Here is an 18,554-nt window from a genome sequence, read left to right as displayed (position 1 = left end):
GCGGTCCTGCTCGTGGAGCTGCTGAGGCGTGGGCATGTCCCTGAACACGTTGCCCCGGGCGTGCGACCCCGCCTGACCCTGAGGATAGCCTGCAGAGAGATGAGAGACGACAAGCAGCCCGAGCATAAACAACGCTCTTCAAAACAAACAGTGTGTGTGAGAGTATGGGCCAAACTTCTCTCAGTCACTGTCTGTTTAGATCAAGAATCAGAGACGGGTAGCAAGACAGGACATCTCTCATCGTATATCTATCATTTTGGCCCCTACAGGGCACCACCTGCCTACTCAACAACAACCCCCCCCCCCCACACACACACACACACACACACACACAAACACTTCAAAAACTAAACTACACAGCACCCTTGTCACATTCTTTCACGCCTGGTCCTACCTGCTATCATGTGGACAGAGGGGGGCCTGTCCTCCCCTGGCGTCGGAGCATTCCTGCCTGTGTTACCCGTCCCCCGGCGGGACTCTGGGTTCAAATAGGCCTCCTCGTTGCTCTGGTGCATCCGTTTCAGGTCACCTGCAAGATAACCAATCAGAATTAGGGTTGGGTATCATTCAAGATGTATCGATTGGAATTCCGGTTCTGATTATTGTCATCGATTCCAGTTCCTGGCGATTCCAAAATGTAAAAATCGCATTCGTCTTTTTAGTCATCATTCATTACCGTTGTGGATAAACCTTAACAGCATTCAAGACACCATCTTTCTGTATCACCTATTGGTTTACAGCGGAGTAATTTCACCAACACACAGGGTAGTGCATAAACTACATACATGGTGACTAAGTACAACAAATACAGAGCAAATATCACATGCAAGCCACTATTCTTCATTATCTCCAAACAGCTGAGAAATGTAGTGTTGAATACTGTATATAGCTCCATATGTATGCGGTAATGTTCACTTATGTTACTTTTACATTTGTTCCCCTTCTCCACTCACCTTCTCTCCCTCCCCTGTTCTATCGCTTTTTCAGACCAGCCTTTGGCAAATGTTTCCCTCTGTTAGAATATAGAGTATCCTAGCCACTGTTGTGATTGTTGTTGCTGCCGCCAGGTTGTTTAGCCTTTGTTTGCAAAAGTCAATGCTTTGAGATAATGCCAACAGCCTCTTGACTGAAAGTATTGGCATGGGCTGAGAAGGCCTTTTAAGATAGAAACAGCACTCATCTTTGGACCCTCTGATGAGGCACACCTCTTTAGTCGCGTGACTTGCTGCATTAACATGGTATGTGCGCTTGTGTACCTGTGGCGTGTATGTTAACGTAAGCCCTTTTCACACATACGGCAATTCGCTTGTCCCTTCCCTGTCGCTTCTCGCTTCAAAAGTTGAAAGTATTTTAGTACGCATAGTAATTGTAATTGCATTACATTAACATGATCTTGTTGTTTCAGTATATGTGAATGGGGGTTTCAGTCAGTCATGGCCTGTGGGTGCACATTTTCTGGCCAACAGTAGTGCTGTATGGTGCAAGGCATGATGGGACGTACTGATGAGGTTGCCGTGGTCGTCCTTAATAGGGGCTCCTCCTCCTCCCCGCCCCCAGGGCTTGTAGTTCTTCATCTCCGCCTCCAGTTTGGCGTCGCAGCGTTCCCTCTCCTCCAGCTCGCGCATCTTACGCTCCTGACGCTCACGGATCTGCCGGCCCACCCACAAGTTTGTGTCAAGGGGGGTGGGGGGGGGCACTTCATGTTCACAAACGATCTGATTTTCAGACACACAGCATGTCTACACAATCTAATACCTTAACTGACTTAAGTGGACCCTGTTAAGTTTCTAAATTTCACTTTACCTTTTGGAAATGCTGACTCCACTCTGCCCTGATCTCTTCCTGTCAAAAACACGGCATGCTGTCACAAGTCTGACTCACTGGCCTCTGCTGTGTTCACACTCAAAAGCGTCTGAGACCTCAGCCGTTAGCGTTCAGAGCCTCAGCAGTCTGCCTTTCTCGCCCTTTACTTTAAAACCGTCGCAGTCACAACACCGCGCTCACTGTGCCGAACTGAAGTCACCGAGCTGCTTTGTGAAAATGGCACAGTTAAGCACAGCAGTCAACATTCAAAAGGTCGCCGTCGCCAGTGTGTTTAAACGGCTAAAAGTGCTGCTGTCACTGACACACTGAGGAGGTTTTTCTTGCTTTGGCTGAAAACATATCCAGAGGAATCCGTCCACCCACTCCTATCAATGTGTTTAAACACATCCAAAAGAACTAGTAAATAGAGATGGCCTTCCCTTAGAAACAGAAATGTTCTTCCTTCAGAGTATCTAGGGTTGGTGATGTCTATATTGGTGTAAAGGTGGCTTGTGAAGAGTATTCAGTATTCTCCAAGGAGTAGAAGTTACATCAGCTTTAAGTTTTCATCCACATTCATTTTTTTAGCATGTACTTTTATTTGATGTGGAAAAGGTAAAAAATATTATATCACTATATTGCATTTTCACATTTTATCAGTATAGGACCTCCATACCTTGAACTCAGGGGTGTGACACTGGGAGTTTGTGTATTATGCTTTGATGACATATAGGTGATAATGTTATAAGAATAAAATCAAATCTCCTTAGCAGGGAGTTGAATTTAAAAGTAAATAACTAAATAAATATGCACGGATGCCTGAAGCTGAGCTATTGAACTGAACTGTAGTAAACTCTCTCATCTGGGCAGGTAGATGGCTGGCGCTGATTTCTGAGTGTGTCAACTCCTATTACCTCTGCAATGTATTCCATCCAGCCCTAAGCACAAAACAAATGTGACCAATTTAGGAGCTCCACGACACATCACTTCAGTACAGTACACACACACACACACACAACCCTTCAAAAGGTCAGGTGGAACTTCCCCCCCACCCCTTCCTCCTCTCCCATCTTCTCCCTCTTGTTCTGGCTGTCTTTGTGTGCACATAGCAAAGCAGTGGATGATTTCTGGAGGGTACTGTGTACTGTGGGGTGTGTGTGTGTGTGGGGGGGGGGGGGGGTACCTGCTGTTTAAGAGCCTCCTGGTAGCTCAGTGCATTCTCCTTGGACTGTTTTGATCTGTCAACAGCAAAGACTCCCATGCCAAGCTGACTAGGCACTCTAAAAGAGAGAGAGAGAGAGAGAGAGAGAGAGAGAGAGAGAGAGAGAGAGACATAAAACTTCCTCTTACACTACCAAGGTCTACTTTCAAAAGTAATGGACTCTGTTTTAAAGCCATTAACAGAACTCAAACAGTCTCTGGAGGGCAGCACAGAAAGCATGCATATCCAAATGAAAAGGTCATGTGATATTGGGTTATGTGGTAGGTGCCCTGTGCCTTGCAAGTGACTAATACATACTGACATATTCTGTTTGTAATTGACGCATCACAATACTGCAAGTGAATTGAGTTTCTAATACATATACATTACATTATAGGTCTTCTAGTGCCTACGGTGTTTGTTTAAGGTTGCACCTGATGAGGACTGGTGAGGACAAAACATTATTTTAATACCAACCAAATCCTTCTGGGAGCCTTTCCTTATGGACTATGCGAAACAAAGGGGGCTCAGATGCAAACTCAGTATGGATGAAACGGAGGAGAATTTAAAAAGGTATTGCTGACAACCTCTCTTCCCTGAGAACTGCAGTGATGTATTAGCTGACACATGTGTAGGCACAAATTTAAAACAAGTTCAATGTAAGCCATATATAGACACAAAGAAAGAAATAAGCAGGCAGCATGAAGGGGAGAGAGTGAGGGAAGGAGGGAATCGGGGTGAGCCAGAGAAACCACAAAAATAAACATTGGGCTGAGGGTACTGCAACTATGACTCAGACAGAATGGTGTGTGTGTGTGTGTGTGTGTCCTCAGTGAGGTGCACTGTACTTGAGAGAGGAGACAGGGACACACACATATATATATTATATTATAGGTGTGTGTATACACACAATAGCACCACCTTCTGGTAGAACAACATCATCTTCTGTTAACACTAACATCTTCACTAACTCCACTCACAAAGTAGTATGGAAAAAGAGAAAAGGAAAAAAAAAAAGTTACAGATTTCACACATTTTCAGGAGAGCTTATTTCAAAAAGACAAACTGTGCACCTGCACCTAATCAGTCAAGCTGAGTTTCACACCATATTAGACCAACAGGCCTCTAAACAGTAGCAAACAGTGCTGTATCACTTAGAACAAAAAGCAATTCAGCAGTGTGAAATTGAATAAAATGACTTTCCTAGCGGTGTAATCGTTCATAAAAAGGCACACTCGGAGCCAAAATAGTGTCAACAACAAACAAAAACAGATTGTTGAAGACGAACACAGACATGGCCCAGTGTGGAGGGTGAGAGGAGAAGAGACCTACTGTATGAGAGAAGTCGACCGACCGGTCCTCAGAGGCTGGGGGACTCCCATGGGCAGATGGGGGTAAGAAGCCACACCAACAGCTCCGGGGCCGTCTAGCAACACACACACACACACAAAAATGGAAAAACAGGCCACATGAAACCACACACCTAGAAGCTCCAAACAAATTGGCCGTGCTACGACAGACCGCCTGATGGAAAATTGAACAAATAACATCTCGCTATGACTACAAATGAAGAGCGAGGCTTCAGTCCATTAGCCCCACCACACACATCTGCACAGCTTAGAGGTGAATGAACATGCCAAAGCAATTAGTCAAATGGAACTCCCTTGCATCCATCAGTATAGATCCAGCCTTAAAAGCTCTCCAAACAGCACAAAGGTTAACAATGTTTTCCTAAAAGTCACACACAATAATAATCACTGTAGATCATAAAAGTGTAGCATGTGGCATTACGGTGTACTCATTTAGGAGACTCACAGTAAGCCAGATTGGGGTCTAGCGGGTTCCTGGCTGCGTAGTAATAGTAGGCGTCATCGTAGGGAGTGTGGTAAGCATCTGGCAGCGTGGGTGGAACAGGTGGAGGTGCACCCGTGACCCTGAGGACGGAGAAGAAGATGCATTCACACACATCTCTCTGCCAGGCACTGCACTGCTTTTACAACCACCACTGTGTCCTGTGGGACTTACAGAGTTCAACTGAACTGCATGGCTTAAAGTGAATGAGCAGAGAAGAAGAACGTACGGTGATGAAGATATATAACGAAGAACTGAATAGATAAATGAAATAACTAATACACTGATTTATCGCAGACTGAAATGCTTTGAATTAAAGCATGGCAAAGATGGAGCATGAAATATAAGGAAAAAACAAATGAAAAGATAACAAGGAACAAATGAATGAATGAATGAATGAATGAATGAATGAATGAATGTTTACACACCTTGGTGCAATCATCTCTCCAAGCGTGCCTGATAGGTTCCTGTGGAAGTCCTCATTGATGGGTGCTCCCCCGGCCTCCACCCTGCCCCCACCACTGGCTGCGGCCAGTTGGGCCAGGCTGGTGCTGTAGTCCACGAGTGGGGGCGACTGGAAGGCCACGTGGGGCCTCTCGGGGGGAGTCCTCTCCTCCGCACCACCAGCTCTCTCCTCGGGGGGCTGCCTGGCTGAGTTGCCCCCCAAGGAGTCCAGCGTGGGCCCCGGGCGATAGGGCACGTCTCTCCGCCGCCTCCCCTCATACTCCCGGTTCACCGCACCGAACTGCTTGATCCGGTCAGGCTAGAGGACAACACGGGCACAGCTGTGAGGAAGCGGTCAGGGTTACCTTCCTGCTTGCCTAAAGATCACTGCAAGTTCATCCAAGACTGTTTGCAGTAAAAGACTTTTCCCTCACTACCCAAATCACTTCCCACTGATTTTTAGTGTTTGAACAATACTACCCATTGTGTAAATATGCTGGATTGACTTTCATATTTTAATTCTACGTGTCTCCCAAAGCAGGCAACAAGAAGTTACTTGTGGTCTTATGAAAGGTTATTTCATGAAATCATTCAAGGCATGCCATGAAAAGTCACCAAGCATTCGTCCTAAATAGCTTTGAACTGATCAATATTTTGACTATACCCAGTCATGCCTACAAAAAAACTTTCCATGAATGTAACCTAGAGGCCAGAGTGGGAAAAGAAGGCTCAAGAGGTTTGACATTTTGAAGAAGGGGAAAAAAAAGACTATTAGTTTATGCTAACATTAGGCCTCATGTTACATGGAGATGGCTTGCATTTCTCAGGGGCTTTTCAAAGGGTTTTTACCTGCATTTTTAAGTGATCTGTTTTGGTTGTGACTAACTCACTGTCCAACAGACAGACGTTTTACCTGTTTTTCTGGGTCTACAGCTCCAGAAGCAGCAACTCTGAGTTCAAGTTCCTTCTCCCTTTTGAAGGAAAAAAATGGAACATCATGAAACATACATAACAGTCTCACAGGACTTGAAAAGTGCTCTTATCGATCGACAATTAGGAGAGTAGTCTGCGTAAATCAGAGAGGGACCATTAGGATGGTCACCACATCAAGGTCGTAGCTCTGTTGACTCAAAACAAAAACAACATGGGTGCTCTCCTCAAGCTGAAGGCATATTTTAGAGGTCAAATGAGCTATATATTTTGGCTGAACCAAATACCAAAATGGCAGGTGGCAGCTGAATTTTCTCATAAAGCACTACAAATTAGCCCTGTGACATTATGAAGAGAGGTCCTCAGGTCAAATCAGCAGTCTGTACACGCAACTCTGTTATAACACTGAAGAGCACGGTAAACGACAAAGAGGACTCACTTCTTCTTGTTCTTCTGCTGTTCGGCCATCTGCTCCAGCAGCTCCTGCCTGTAGCGCTCCTTCCTCCTCTGCTGGGCCAGGTCCCCTTCCGCTGTCCCTGGTGACGTCACAGGTCAGAGGTCACACACCCTACTCACAGCTCACTGGACATCACATCATTCATCATGCCACATAACACTCCATACCATGGTGGAATGGCTCTAGCAACCTACATAACACCTGAGAGCTAAGAATGAGAATCTTGTTTAAATAATAATTACAAATTCAAGTATGTATGTCAATTCAGCATGCACCAATCTTCTTCCAACTGATTTCACCTTAATCTTAGAGCTCCAATACAGGATTGTTATATTTAAGTGACAAAGACACAATGGAGAAAAGAGCCTCTCCCTTTGAAGTCCTGAAACATTTAAGTCCATCACACACACCGTTTTGATTAACTTTGGAAGTGTGTGTGTGTGTGTGTGTGTGTTCCTACCTATGATAAGCCCCGTGGAGAAGTCGGCCATGTTCTTGTTGGCCACCGATCTGGACTGCTCACTGGTCTTCACTGGCGCTGGTTCTGCCTGCAGACTACAGCACCCACCAGACCAGAACAGAACAGCTCAGCACAAGCACAAGCACAAGCATAAGCCAGCCCATAAACCACTGCACCCCCTTCCCGTCACGTCACTAAACGCATCGGATCGATGTTCGTCAGGCTGGGAGTGCAGCCCGCAATGGACCGGGCTAAGCCTCAGCGCCACGTCACGTAACAGGCGGAACAGAACAAAGCGCTGCTGCTGTGGAGCCTTACGCCTCACTGCTAAACAGGCAGATTCACAGACAGTCAGCCAGGGCTGGGATCAATGAGGCTGAGGGAGAACATATATTGGAAATGACCTTATCAGCAAAGGCAATTATTAATTAATCAAACACTGAAAAGATTATGTTAAACAGTAGAGGATTTTCTGATTCTTTTTCCCCCTGCCCAGTTCACAGCACAGGCACCAATCAATAAAGAGGATTTATAACCCTCTGCGAAAACGCGGTTCTCATCAACCCCTTTACTCAATGCCACTCCTCTGCAAATATAAGTGGTAAGCTTCAAAGCAGAGATGGGGGGGGGGGGTCAAATTAGTATAATTAAAGGAGATGAGTACTTAGGGTTGTGTATGGCTGACAGCGTCCGCCGGCTCTCCTCGATGTATTCCTCTGCTTGGAGGATAGGGGCTTGAGGCTCTCTCCTCTCCTGGACAATTCTGCGAATGAATAAGAACAACTACTGTTAGTATCAGTCAGCCTAAAAAGAGCATTTTAATCACTGATATGAATATTTTACATATTGTAATTTACACACAAAATTGCTCCCTTACATAGTACCTACTTGGGAAGTAATGTGTTGATTAGCTAAATTACTGCATGGCTCAGCTCTGTGTTTTCCCATGTACAGAGCCAGGGATGAGTACAAACAGCAGAGATTTTTGAGCATGACAGTGGACAACTAACCAAATATCTGAATCAGACAAAATTAGTCAATTAGACTAGAGAATCGCAAACTCCACTCTTAATGTCAGTGTTTGTATTTGGCTCGGGAGATAAATGTGTATCATAGTTTTATAGGGACACCAGGCAACGTTTTTGTGTTAATTACTCATCTTCGTAAGTCGGTATATGGTTAAATGACTCATTACAGGGCGAATGAAGACTCTCTCGCCCACCCTTACTGCCTGTAGGAAGAATATCCCGCTTGCAAGTTCAGTGTATCATACCCGCCGACCGAAGCAGTTTCAGTTTACATCCTGCATCCACAGCACAGAGGCAGGCTAACAAAACGCTAGAGATTGTTGCAAACGTGTGTATAATGGCAGAGCCGGCGAAGAAGCAGCGAAAACTCTTGACGGAAGATGCAAAGAAAAGGAAAAGAGCTTCAGACCGAACGAGGGGGAGTTTCGTAGAGAAAAAGCATCAGGCTTGCCTGGTGTCCCTTTAAGAGCTAAAGCACATCAACAATGGGAGCCATGTGCGTCCAGTTCAGAGCTCAAACCTGTCGGGTCTGTGATGATGGACTCTCCTCTCCCTCTTCCCCAAGTATCCAATCAGCTCTCTAGGCCTGGGCCTCCTCCTGGACATGTAATCTAGCTCTTCCTCCTCATACTCCTCATCCACCTCCCCATAACTCAGGTCTTCCTCAGAGTTGTAGTAATGGCCTTGGGGCCTCCGAGGCTTTCTTTCGAGGCGCACAGGGGTGCCTCCCCACCGCCTGCGTGGTGTGCCGGCCTGTTGGACTCGAGAATCTGTTAGTGTGGCGGCGTCTCTTCTGGATGACTGCGTCTCGGCCAGATGACCCCTCGGGTCAGGGGGTGGGGAGCCCCGTGTAGGTTTTGACAAGGGCGGTGAAAGGCGGTCTTGAAATTGTACCTAGCCAGAGAGCAGAAAGGTAAAAGTTACTATGCTTCACAAATACAAGCCTTCAGAACTGAGTGATGAATCACTGTAAATACTTCTGTTGTAGACAATTTACATCCAAAACAGTCCCAGTTGAGGTTTCAGTACTAGCAGCACAGCACAGGTACCTTCATTTATGCATGCTTTGAGCAGAAGTGGCCAGTCCAATCAACAGAAGCAGAATTCAAGGCCAATATCATTATAGTCCCAAGTTATAATAAATAATTGGCAATTATAGTTCTAAGTCCCTTTGAGAAACTCTGCTATAGCCTAGCTATGTTAGCTGTACCTTCCAGGAATCTGGTAATGTTCTGGTTACAGCCGCCTGCGTTCCTTTTTCTTTAAGAAAGGCATTGTACTCTTTGTTCCGTTCATCTCTTAGCCGTGCCTAACAACAACCATAAAAACAAAAAAGTAGATAAACTCAAGTTGCATGCTCATAGCAAAGAGAGCTCAATAGTCATTTAACCTTTTAATTTGATTTAAGTTTAATTTTTAGTCAAAGAAGGCCACAAAGTTGTCTGAAGTCCTAACAAATGAAATATGAAACTCTATACTTACCTTACCTATTTAGTATTAGTAAACAGTTATAACTCATTTCATATTTAATTCCACAAATTTCTCCCCAACTCTGGAATGAGCTAACAGGAAAGCAAGGCTCTACTGTCAACTCAAACTGTTGCTCTGGGATACCAATTCTTGTTTAATCAAGTTTATGCAACAACAGTTTTCAAACCATAAATCACAGCAGGCACCAGTTAACATACGATGTGTGTAAGAAAGAAGATGGTTACCTTGGCAGATCTCCTTTCTCTGATAGGGAGAGAAAGTTCCTGCGGTTGGACACATGCCTCTTCAGAGGTCAAGTCGTTTTTCTTTACATAAAAAAGGTAGTAAAAATAAAAGGTGAAACGGTTGCTAATTGTTTTTACCTCTGAATACAATAGCCTACTCAAACTGGTCAACGCTTTGTATAATTCTGACCAAGAAGCATCTAAAATGCTAGCTCATTATGTCTCCAACAGACAAGGCTGAGCTTGCCATTCAACAAACAGTTCCGATGAAACAGAGCCAAACAAAATGGCAATGACACATTTATTTACCAGGTGAAGGTTTATCCAACTTCATACTAGACTCCTGATTATGTCCATGCTTTAGAATGGAACACCTCTCGGACAAAATAATATGTTGAACAGAAACGCCCTTAGTCTGTAGCCATTACTTTTTATCTTATTTCATCTAAACAATCTCATGGAAACCGTGATACCACTGTAACTATGACAATGCAAGGGTATGTAGGCCCCCAACAAGTGATGAGGTGGCATACCTGTGACACATATCTTCTGTAGTCCATACGAAGCTCTTGTTTAAGCCTCTGTTTCTTCCTCTCATACTCTTCGCCTAAAGGCAAACTAAGGCCAGCGCTGTCGTCTGTCAACATCATGAACAAACTTAATGAAAAAAGCTTATGTGTACGGAGTCAGTCCACAAGGATGAACACAGAAACATGTGCGCTACCTTTTCGCTGCATTGACTGCGAGGGTGTCTCCACGGGCACGTTTTCCTTTGAAGAGTCATCAAGTATACTCTGTCCCATTAAAATAAAATAAATGGTCGGATCTCATTGCAAGCTATTGCTAACTTACAAGAACATACAGTAATGGATGCTGTTAAATCCTTGACGTGCTTAAACGTTAACATTACCTTCATTTCCAAATAAGGCACACCATCGTCCAAAGTCATTTTGTCAGAAGACTGATGCTTTCAACATGAAGGTTAATGTTACATCGCCAATGTATTCCTTCTCAACCACTAGACGGCTTGTCAAGTAAATTCGAGACGTCAAAGTCCTAGCGATAACTTCTGTAACGTTGACGTTGTGGAAATAACAATCCTATTTTCAGTAACGTTATACATCATAACAATCTTAAGGTTAGCTGACGCGAGCTAACGTTAAAGTACTCTATAACGTTAATGTAAGATACGAGCAAAGCACTTAACTCTCAAACAATACACTCCACTCATTTTAAATGCACAATACAAAGAAACGTTACATTATCCTTGGTGGAAAATCTGGTTATAACAGGTTAACGTTAGAGACTGGAAAATGTAATCATAGTAGGATATCCTTCCTTGTCCTAGCGGTGACAAGGAAGGATTCATTTCCCGAAGAAGACAAGGTTGTTAGGCAACCAACTCATACACACATAGCTAGCTGGCTGGTTTGCTAAATAACATTAACGTATGATAACCTTCCTCAATGGTACGTACAATTAGTTACTTTAGAGACATTATGTTGTAAGACTTCAGTGGTCGATGCTACTTCCGGGTATTTTAGCCTTTGCTATGTATCCGAGAAACAAACATTATAAACTTTAGGTTAGCCTGGTTACAATTAAGATAGCTCTCCAAATGAATGAGCGAATGAACCAAGGTAGTCTATGTTCGCGGGACGCTTTTTAAAATGACGCAAACATTCAATCTTGAGGACACATCAGACCTATCGAGGTGGTAAATCACAGAATAACGTTACATACATTAACGTTTACGTTGTCTTCACAAATGAGCGTGGTAGCCAAAGAAACCCGTTTGCACAGCCAGCTGTTAAAAAAAGTAGGAGGGAACCATAGACTGTAAAAAATAGGAGGGAACACAATCCCACAGTTCCGCGGGCAGTAGGCTAGCTTCTACCCATGGTTCTAATGATTTACATAGGCGAGTAATGCTAACTTAAATGTAAATGTATGTTTTCTTTGGAATATTATGGCAGACAACAGTTATTTACAGCTAAGTAAATGTTATTTACCGCTGTTGCAGGAAATACGGTTAAATAAAGTTTCTTAATACTCTTTGTCCAGCAGGTGGCATAACAATATTAGACTTTTTGAAATTGAACGGGCAACATTGGATAAAATGGCTGGGACGTCATACATATTTACATATTGAGCGGACGCATTTATCCTAAAAGACTTACAAAAACTGGGATAGCATTCAAGTTACATTACAAAGCATACATACAATGCATACCAAAACAATAAATAGTCTATCAGAGGATGAGAGTGCAGACGTGTATGTATAGCCTGTGTGGTTGAAGGAGATAGTTAGAGGGAAAAGGAGGTAGAGGAAAGTAAAAAGGAGGGGTAAGTGAAGTGCATCGTAAGTGCATGTAGGTGTGTTGGGTTGTTAGAATGCACTTGCAGAAGAGTTGTGTCAAGTACTTATCTTACCAAGTTTCTGAGGGGTTGATATTGTAGGCCTATTGCTGATCTCCAAAGAAAAAAGAAAATATATTACCGTGTTCATGTCACATCAATTGTGCAGTAAAAATCTTGTGCAAAACTTCAGTTAAAAATTGGACCCACAAAACACATCATACTTTTGACAGAGATTAGAAGTCAAGACAAAGTGGAATTGTGAACGTATGATGCAATGACACATGTTGCCTGCCAGGACCAATTAAATTTCCTGCAACATAGTCTGAGCAACATGCAGTCTGATGAATTAATATGTGAATGCACTATCCATTTGACTTGATTACTCAGACCAGATTTGGAGGTGGTCTTCACCACATATGACCACATTCTTTTGACCATGTGTAAGCTTAAATCTAGTGTGTGGATGTGTTGTGAGCCACAGTGAAGGACTGCCAACTGAACTGGGCTTTGTAAGCCACAAACCACAAACTGAAAACTATAAACTTTCATATGACAATAATAATGAAACAACTGGGAATGATGATACAGCACAAAATAAAATAAAGTAGAAAACAGCACTCTCAGGTTTGCTCTTGGTAAGACTTTATTGGAACATGTCTTAACAAAGATGTAGTCATAGGCCATCATCAGCCTAGGGCCGAGATGCATCACACGCTGGTGATGGCCTAGCATTCATTGTTCAGACATCTCCAATGAAGGCTTACTAAGAGCAAACGCTTGAGAGTGCGGTTTTCTGGTGTATTCTAAAGTCTTTTTCTAACTCACAATCAAAGAAAAAATAATTTTTGGTGTTGAGCGTGCCTGCTCAGGTGTTCACTTTAATGAGAATATAGCCCCATGTGAAGTAACTAATCAATTCTAATATAGCCTAATGTTATCTGTGCTGATATTATTATGATTACAGGTAGTGTTATGAATGGTACTGGCTGAAGAGGCTCTTAGTTGTATTGCATCCATTTATACATTTTCATGTCCATCTTTGAGAATCTCTACAAAGGTTTGGACTTAACAGGTTATGACACATTACAAGGCACATATCAGGTCTGGAGCCTGTGAACGCACTATGGGTGGTATTTGACCATGCATCTAATTATGTATTTTCACTGTAGGAAATGGGAATCACTTTTTTTTACCTCACACCAGTGGTCCTATATAAGTATATACTTATATATGACCACTGGTGTGAGGTAAAAATGTAGGAAATGGGAATCACTTTTTTTTTTTAAAGTGGTCCTCAGGTTGTTTCTAAGTAATCCTTATGAACGCAACTCCATAAGAATCATATGAGCACCTCATCTATGGATTCAGAAATGTATCATGCTATCCCTTTCTCCACATGAAACTCACAGAAGCCTGGTTAAAAGTGTGTCTATCAAGGTGGGGAACGCTTTAATACTCTCTGTCCAGCAGGTGGCACAACAACCATCACAGCTTTGGGGTTGGACTTGGATCAAACCAAGTCTGAAGGGGGGGGGGGCTTTTATACGTTTATTTAAACATCCCACTGATACTCAAATGCAGCATAAAGGGTTAACTGATGTTTTATTATATTGTTTTTTTTTATAAATACTTATCACAGACCCTTCAACAAAACTGTTGTGCCTTTGTATAATATCTACAGATAGTCTACTCTTGGTCTACTCCAGTGTCATGGCGTACTGACACAGCTTTATTTGGTTTTTGTCGAAATGCTCCTGTGCATATCGTAGTTGTTTTGTTGAAGTAAATATTTTACAGGTTATCCCAAGCCATTTACTACAAACATAGTTGTTCTTCCGGGCATAGCAGTTCGAAGGTTTTCTCAGCAATATGGCTGGAAGCAGTATGGCTCAGAAGACTTGGGAGCTAACAAATAGCATGCAGGAAGTTCAAAGTATTGATGAAATTTACAAGTATGACAAAAAACAGCAACAAGAAATTCTAGCAGCGAAACCATGGACAAAAGAGTAAGTGTTGACCTTTTTCTGTGTTGTATATGATGGTGTTAAAGCATGTAATTGACGGGTAGACATGCTAGCCTTTGGTGGACAGCTGGGATAGCATTAGCCGTTTGGCTAGCCAGCTAATTTACAACACCATTGGTCCGTAGTTAGCGGGCTGGTTATGATCGAGTCGTTAGATGCCAACGTTAGATTGTGAGGACTGATATACCTTAATTGCAGGCAAAGTGTTGAGCTATTTTTTTTCTAATGTTGATTCAGCCATCACTACTTCAAATACTGCAAGATCTCAGCTTTGGCTTTGCTGAAGATGGTGATGCATGCCCGATCTGGGGGTAACCTGGAGGTGATGGGACTGATGTTGGGTAAGGTGGACGGAGAGACGATGATCATAATGGACAGCTTTGCTCTGCCAGTGGAGGGTACGGAAACTAGGGTGAACGCACAAGCTGCAGCCTATGAATACATGGCTGCATACATAGAGAACGCCAAACAGGTAAGAGTCTGGTACTTACATATACCTTTCTCTTTTTCCAGTCAAAGTAATGTCTGTATTGTTATGAGCCTTTTGGGCACATTGCATATTGCACAACTTCATGATGGCTTCATGTGACCCCCTAGGTTGGGCGCTTGGAGAACGCTATTGGATGGTACCACAGTCACCCGGGTTACGGATGTTGGTTGTCAGGTATTGATGTCAGCACTCAGATGCTCAACCAGCAATTTCAGGAGCCTTTCGTTGCTGTCGTGGTAAGCGCCCATTTTTAGTGTCTCTGTACTCCACAGATAAAATGAATAGGCTCTGTTTTGATAATCATTATTAGACTTAGCAAATAGCACTGTTTACTACTATTTTAAAACGTAGTTTTTGTGTATGTCCTGATTATTACTATTTATTATTTTGACATTGCTGCAAAGCATACAGCTGTGGCTAGTTAAATGTTCACTTTTCCAAACTTTGTTTATTGTAGTGGTAAATTCCAAGGATTGGTGCACCCACTGCATGGCTTGACTATCAAATTGACTAGCGGAACTATGTGTGTTTTGTTTATTTATTTTTTTCAGATTGACCCAACTCGCACCATATCTGCTGGGAAAGTTAATCTAGGAGCTTTCAGAACCTATCCCAAGGTATATTTTTCACCCTGAGAGAGAGCAAGCACATTGGTCGGCTGCGTTAACAGTATCATAGACAAAGCATTAGAGCGATTTATTTTTGTAACAATCCTGAAAAATATTCATTGTGAGCATTCACGGTGAATGTAAATTCACCGTTTTGAAAATAATGTCTTGTTCAGTTCATATTAAAATGCCCCACATTTTTTTGCGTTGTGTACATAGGGCTACAAACCACCCGATGAAGGACCGTCAGAGTACCAGACAATTCCCTTGAATAAGATTGAAGACTTTGGGGTGCACTGCAAGCAGTAAGTCAGAAATCCCAACCTCTTATTTTTTTAGGTTTGACAAAACAACATAGAGTTGTGTGCTGAATATTACATACTGACATAATGATTTATATATATTTATAATATTGTGAATACTCTGTGTCGGTGTGTATGGAAAGAATTATTGCCCCAATGACAGTTGTTAGTGAGTGTTAATTGGTATATGCATTAGTGAAATAAAATGTTACATCTATTGTGCAGTTTATTACTTTGGCAGTTAATACATGGTGAATGAATTAGTTATTTTTGAGTTCTGTGGAGCCATTAGTTGACAGAGTTGTCTTATACGAGCAGAGAAGCCTATGCCTTTCTCCTTATTCTCCTTTCCTTGATTTGTTTAGGTACTATGCATTGGAAGTCACTTACTTTAAATCATCTCTTGACCGCAAATTATTGGAGCTCCTGTGGAATAAATACTGGGTTAACACTCTAAGTTCATCAAGTCTGCTGACAGTAAGTAGACCTAAAAATATTCCGACATATTTATAATTAGATAGATAGATAGATACTTTATTGATCCCCAAGGGGAAATTCAGGGGGTCTCAGTAGCATACAGACATCACACACAGCATACAACATAGTTATTTAATAATGTGAAGACTTGATACATTTTTTTTTTTTAGTGTTTTTATTCTGGTATATGCTTTTGTCACATTGGAAAATGAAAGGTCATGTGACTATTATAGCAAGTGTTTAGACATTAAGTTAGCTCAACTAATGATACGTTTGCTACTGTTGTACATCATAGATCATCCCCTTATCAACAGCTCTGCAATGTGACAGGGGACTCAAGCCCATTGTGAGTCCCATCAGTCTGTCTCGGGCACTTCTTAAAGACAGCAGACTATCCAAACATGGTGTGGGGGGTGTGTGTGTCTCGTGCCTGGGAAAGAAGACGAATTGACTAGTTGTCAAGAGAAGAGGCCTGTCTGCCAGGGGAGAAACTTTTGTCAGTAATTATTTTGTCACTGGCAGACTGAGGCTTCATGTCATTGTGCTCAGGGTCGCCTTTGCCCCCCACCCCCATCATGTTGCCTCACCTTCAGTAAACATCTGCTGTCTCCGTCGGAGTGTTTTGGCGAACAGACAAAGCTCATAACAGCTTTAAAACATGCAATAATTACTCTTTCTATTTCTCTTCGGTGGCACGTTGTGAAGACTTGAAGTATTGTTTTTAAAGTGTATGTGTATGTTTGTGTGTGTGTGACCCGGGAAAGCTATGTTCATGACCCAGGTAGACTCCCGTTATTTGAGGGTTTTGACTGGTTTGGTAATTGACTGTGCCCTGCAGAACTCGGACTACACCACGGGACAGGTGTTTGACCTGTCGGAGAAACTCGAGCAGTCAGAAGCTCAGCTGGGTCGGGGCAGTTTCATGCTTGGCCTGGACACACACGACAGAAAGTCTGAAGACAAACTCGCCAAGGCAACCCGAGACAGGTAATGCTTGCCGCCTTTCTTTGTGTTTAGTTGGTGTTTGTTTTACTTTTTTTAAATTATGTTATTGTATCTGCTGATGAGATGTTTCATACTTGCAGAAATTAAATTGTGTAGAACTGGACAAAATTAGGTAGATCGATAGATACTATCCCAAAGGACATTTTGTCATTCAATAACTTACATTATATGACATTCAGAACAAGGAAATGCACTTCCAGAACAAGAAAACAATATGATGAAATCAAAATGAGATTAGAAACCTTAAAATTTTTAATCCATTACTTAATTATCATATGTTTCACAGGTGACATCAAATAAAATTAATTTGTTTATCTGCACCACTGTTGTAATCAGAAAAATATGGATGACAAGATGTTTATATTTACAAATACAATTGAAGAACCTCACTGCATGTTGTGCAGTCCATGTGTTTTCGCTTTGTTTGTCTGGGTCACGGATGATTAGTGGTTTGTCGTGGTGGGAGGTCCCAAGCGTTTCACTGCGGCTTGACTGAACAATTGCAGTGATTGCTTGAGTTTCTCCTGAAAGTGCATTATCTGTTTATTCATCTTCTCTGTGACTCGTGGACGTCCTGTCAACGAACTACCTGATCTGTCTGGCGCACCCAAATACTTACCCCTTTATTTCTCCTGTCTGTTCTAGTTGCAAGACGACCATTGAGGCCATTCATGGGTTGATGTCCCAAGTAATCAAAGACAAGCTCTTCAACCAAGTCAATACTTCTGCCAATTAACAGCCCTTACAAAAGTGCATTTGGTTTGTTTGAAAGGTATTCTGTATTTAGTTTTATGTGTTATAGTTGGATTCTGAATGATCCTGGGGAGACATAAATGTAACCCTGTTCTTGCTATCTGAATAAAAAAAGTAAAAAACTACAATTAATGTTATTTTGATAATCAATATAATTTTCTTGATTTTATCTTGTAGCACGTTTCTCACTAAAAAACGAAATACCTACAGTGTTTCCCACAGAATTTAATTCTATTTGTGGTGGTAGGTTTGCAGAATTAACTTGCAATTGTTTTTTAACAAATTACCGCAGCGGGGTTATGATACTAACCAGATTTAAGCACAATTTAGCCTTCTAGTCGTCTTCTATCCCTTGCAAGATTGTTAATGTTGCCTTTAAACATGCATGTAGGTTCTTGAGAGACGACTGAAACAAGGAGAGGCTTTACAAATGTGCACATAGCTCTACAATGAAAGAATTTCATCCAATTGAAATAGTACAACATGGAAAATCATTGTGTGGTGGTCAATGTTGATATTGTGGTGGGCCGCCACAAATAAGTCAATGTATGGGAAACACTGACCTAACTAAAGCTATCACAATCTGAGAAGATAAATCCAATAATAATGTTTTATTTTAGGCCATCTATATGCGGTTAAACTGCT

At 42.3% G+C, this 18,554-nt stretch overlaps 2 protein-coding genes across 5 annotated transcripts in view; one reads left to right on the top strand and one right to left on the bottom strand.

Annotated features, from left to right (window-relative positions):
• cspp1a (centrosome and spindle pole associated protein 1a) overlaps positions 1-11,726 on the bottom strand; it is a 25,668-nt gene extending 13,942 nt beyond the window's left edge. The window contains exons 1-18 of one of the 4 annotated variants that reach the window (XM_076290901.1): positions 11,633-11,726; positions 10,800-10,958; positions 10,614-10,683; positions 10,423-10,526; positions 9,890-9,970; positions 9,385-9,483; positions 8,695-9,068; positions 7,811-7,909; positions 7,147-7,241; positions 6,669-6,765; positions 6,213-6,270; positions 5,284-5,618; positions 4,820-4,938; positions 4,337-4,430; positions 2,987-3,083; positions 1,502-1,649; positions 395-529; positions 1-89 (exon numbers count right to left, since the gene is read on the bottom strand). The exon at positions 1-89 is cut by the window's left edge and continues 24 nt beyond it. In XM_076290901.1, coding sequence (XP_076147016.1) covers positions 1-89; positions 395-529; positions 1,502-1,649; positions 2,987-3,083; positions 4,337-4,430; positions 4,820-4,938; positions 5,284-5,618; positions 6,213-6,270; positions 6,669-6,765; positions 7,147-7,241; positions 7,811-7,909; positions 8,695-9,068; positions 9,385-9,483; positions 9,890-9,970; positions 10,423-10,526; positions 10,614-10,683; positions 10,800-10,838 — 2,133 coding nt within the window. In that variant the 5' untranslated portion in view covers positions 10,839-10,958; positions 11,633-11,726. Of the gene's footprint in view, positions 90-394; positions 530-1,501; positions 1,650-2,986; positions 3,084-4,336; positions 4,431-4,819; positions 4,939-5,283; positions 5,619-6,212; positions 6,271-6,668; positions 6,766-7,146; positions 7,242-7,810; positions 7,910-8,694; positions 9,069-9,384; positions 9,484-9,889; positions 9,971-10,422; positions 10,527-10,613; positions 10,684-10,799 lie in introns of all 4 variants that reach the window. The other 3 variants (XM_076290900.1, XM_076290899.1, XM_076290902.1) reach the window with 3 other exon arrangements.
• A 2,214-nt stretch (positions 11,727-13,940) lies between these two features.
• Positions 13,941-18,037, top strand: cops5 (COP9 signalosome subunit 5). Its single transcript, XM_076290898.1, has 8 exons — positions 13,941-14,256; positions 14,512-14,746; positions 14,872-15,000; positions 15,316-15,381; positions 15,592-15,677; positions 16,040-16,151; positions 16,990-17,138; positions 17,802-18,037. Exons 1-8 carry the CDS (start codon positions 14,120-14,122, stop codon positions 17,890-17,892), a joined length of 1,005 nt encoding a protein of 334 aa, XP_076147013.1. The 5' UTR covers positions 13,941-14,119; the 3' UTR covers positions 17,893-18,037.
• The last annotated feature ends 517 nt before the right edge of the window (positions 18,038-18,554 follow it).

This window comes from Alosa pseudoharengus, unplaced genomic scaffold (assembly GCF_046254945.1).
Source record: "Alosa pseudoharengus isolate Yale_2024_CS ecotype anadromous, Long Island Sound unplaced genomic scaffold, YU_APseudo_1.1 YU_APseudo_1.1_scf_18, whole genome shotgun sequence".
In the NCBI taxonomy this organism is placed as follows: Eukaryota; Metazoa; Chordata; class Actinopteri; order Clupeiformes; family Clupeidae; genus Alosa; species Alosa pseudoharengus.
This window is presented reverse-complemented; position numbering and strand designations above follow the sequence as displayed.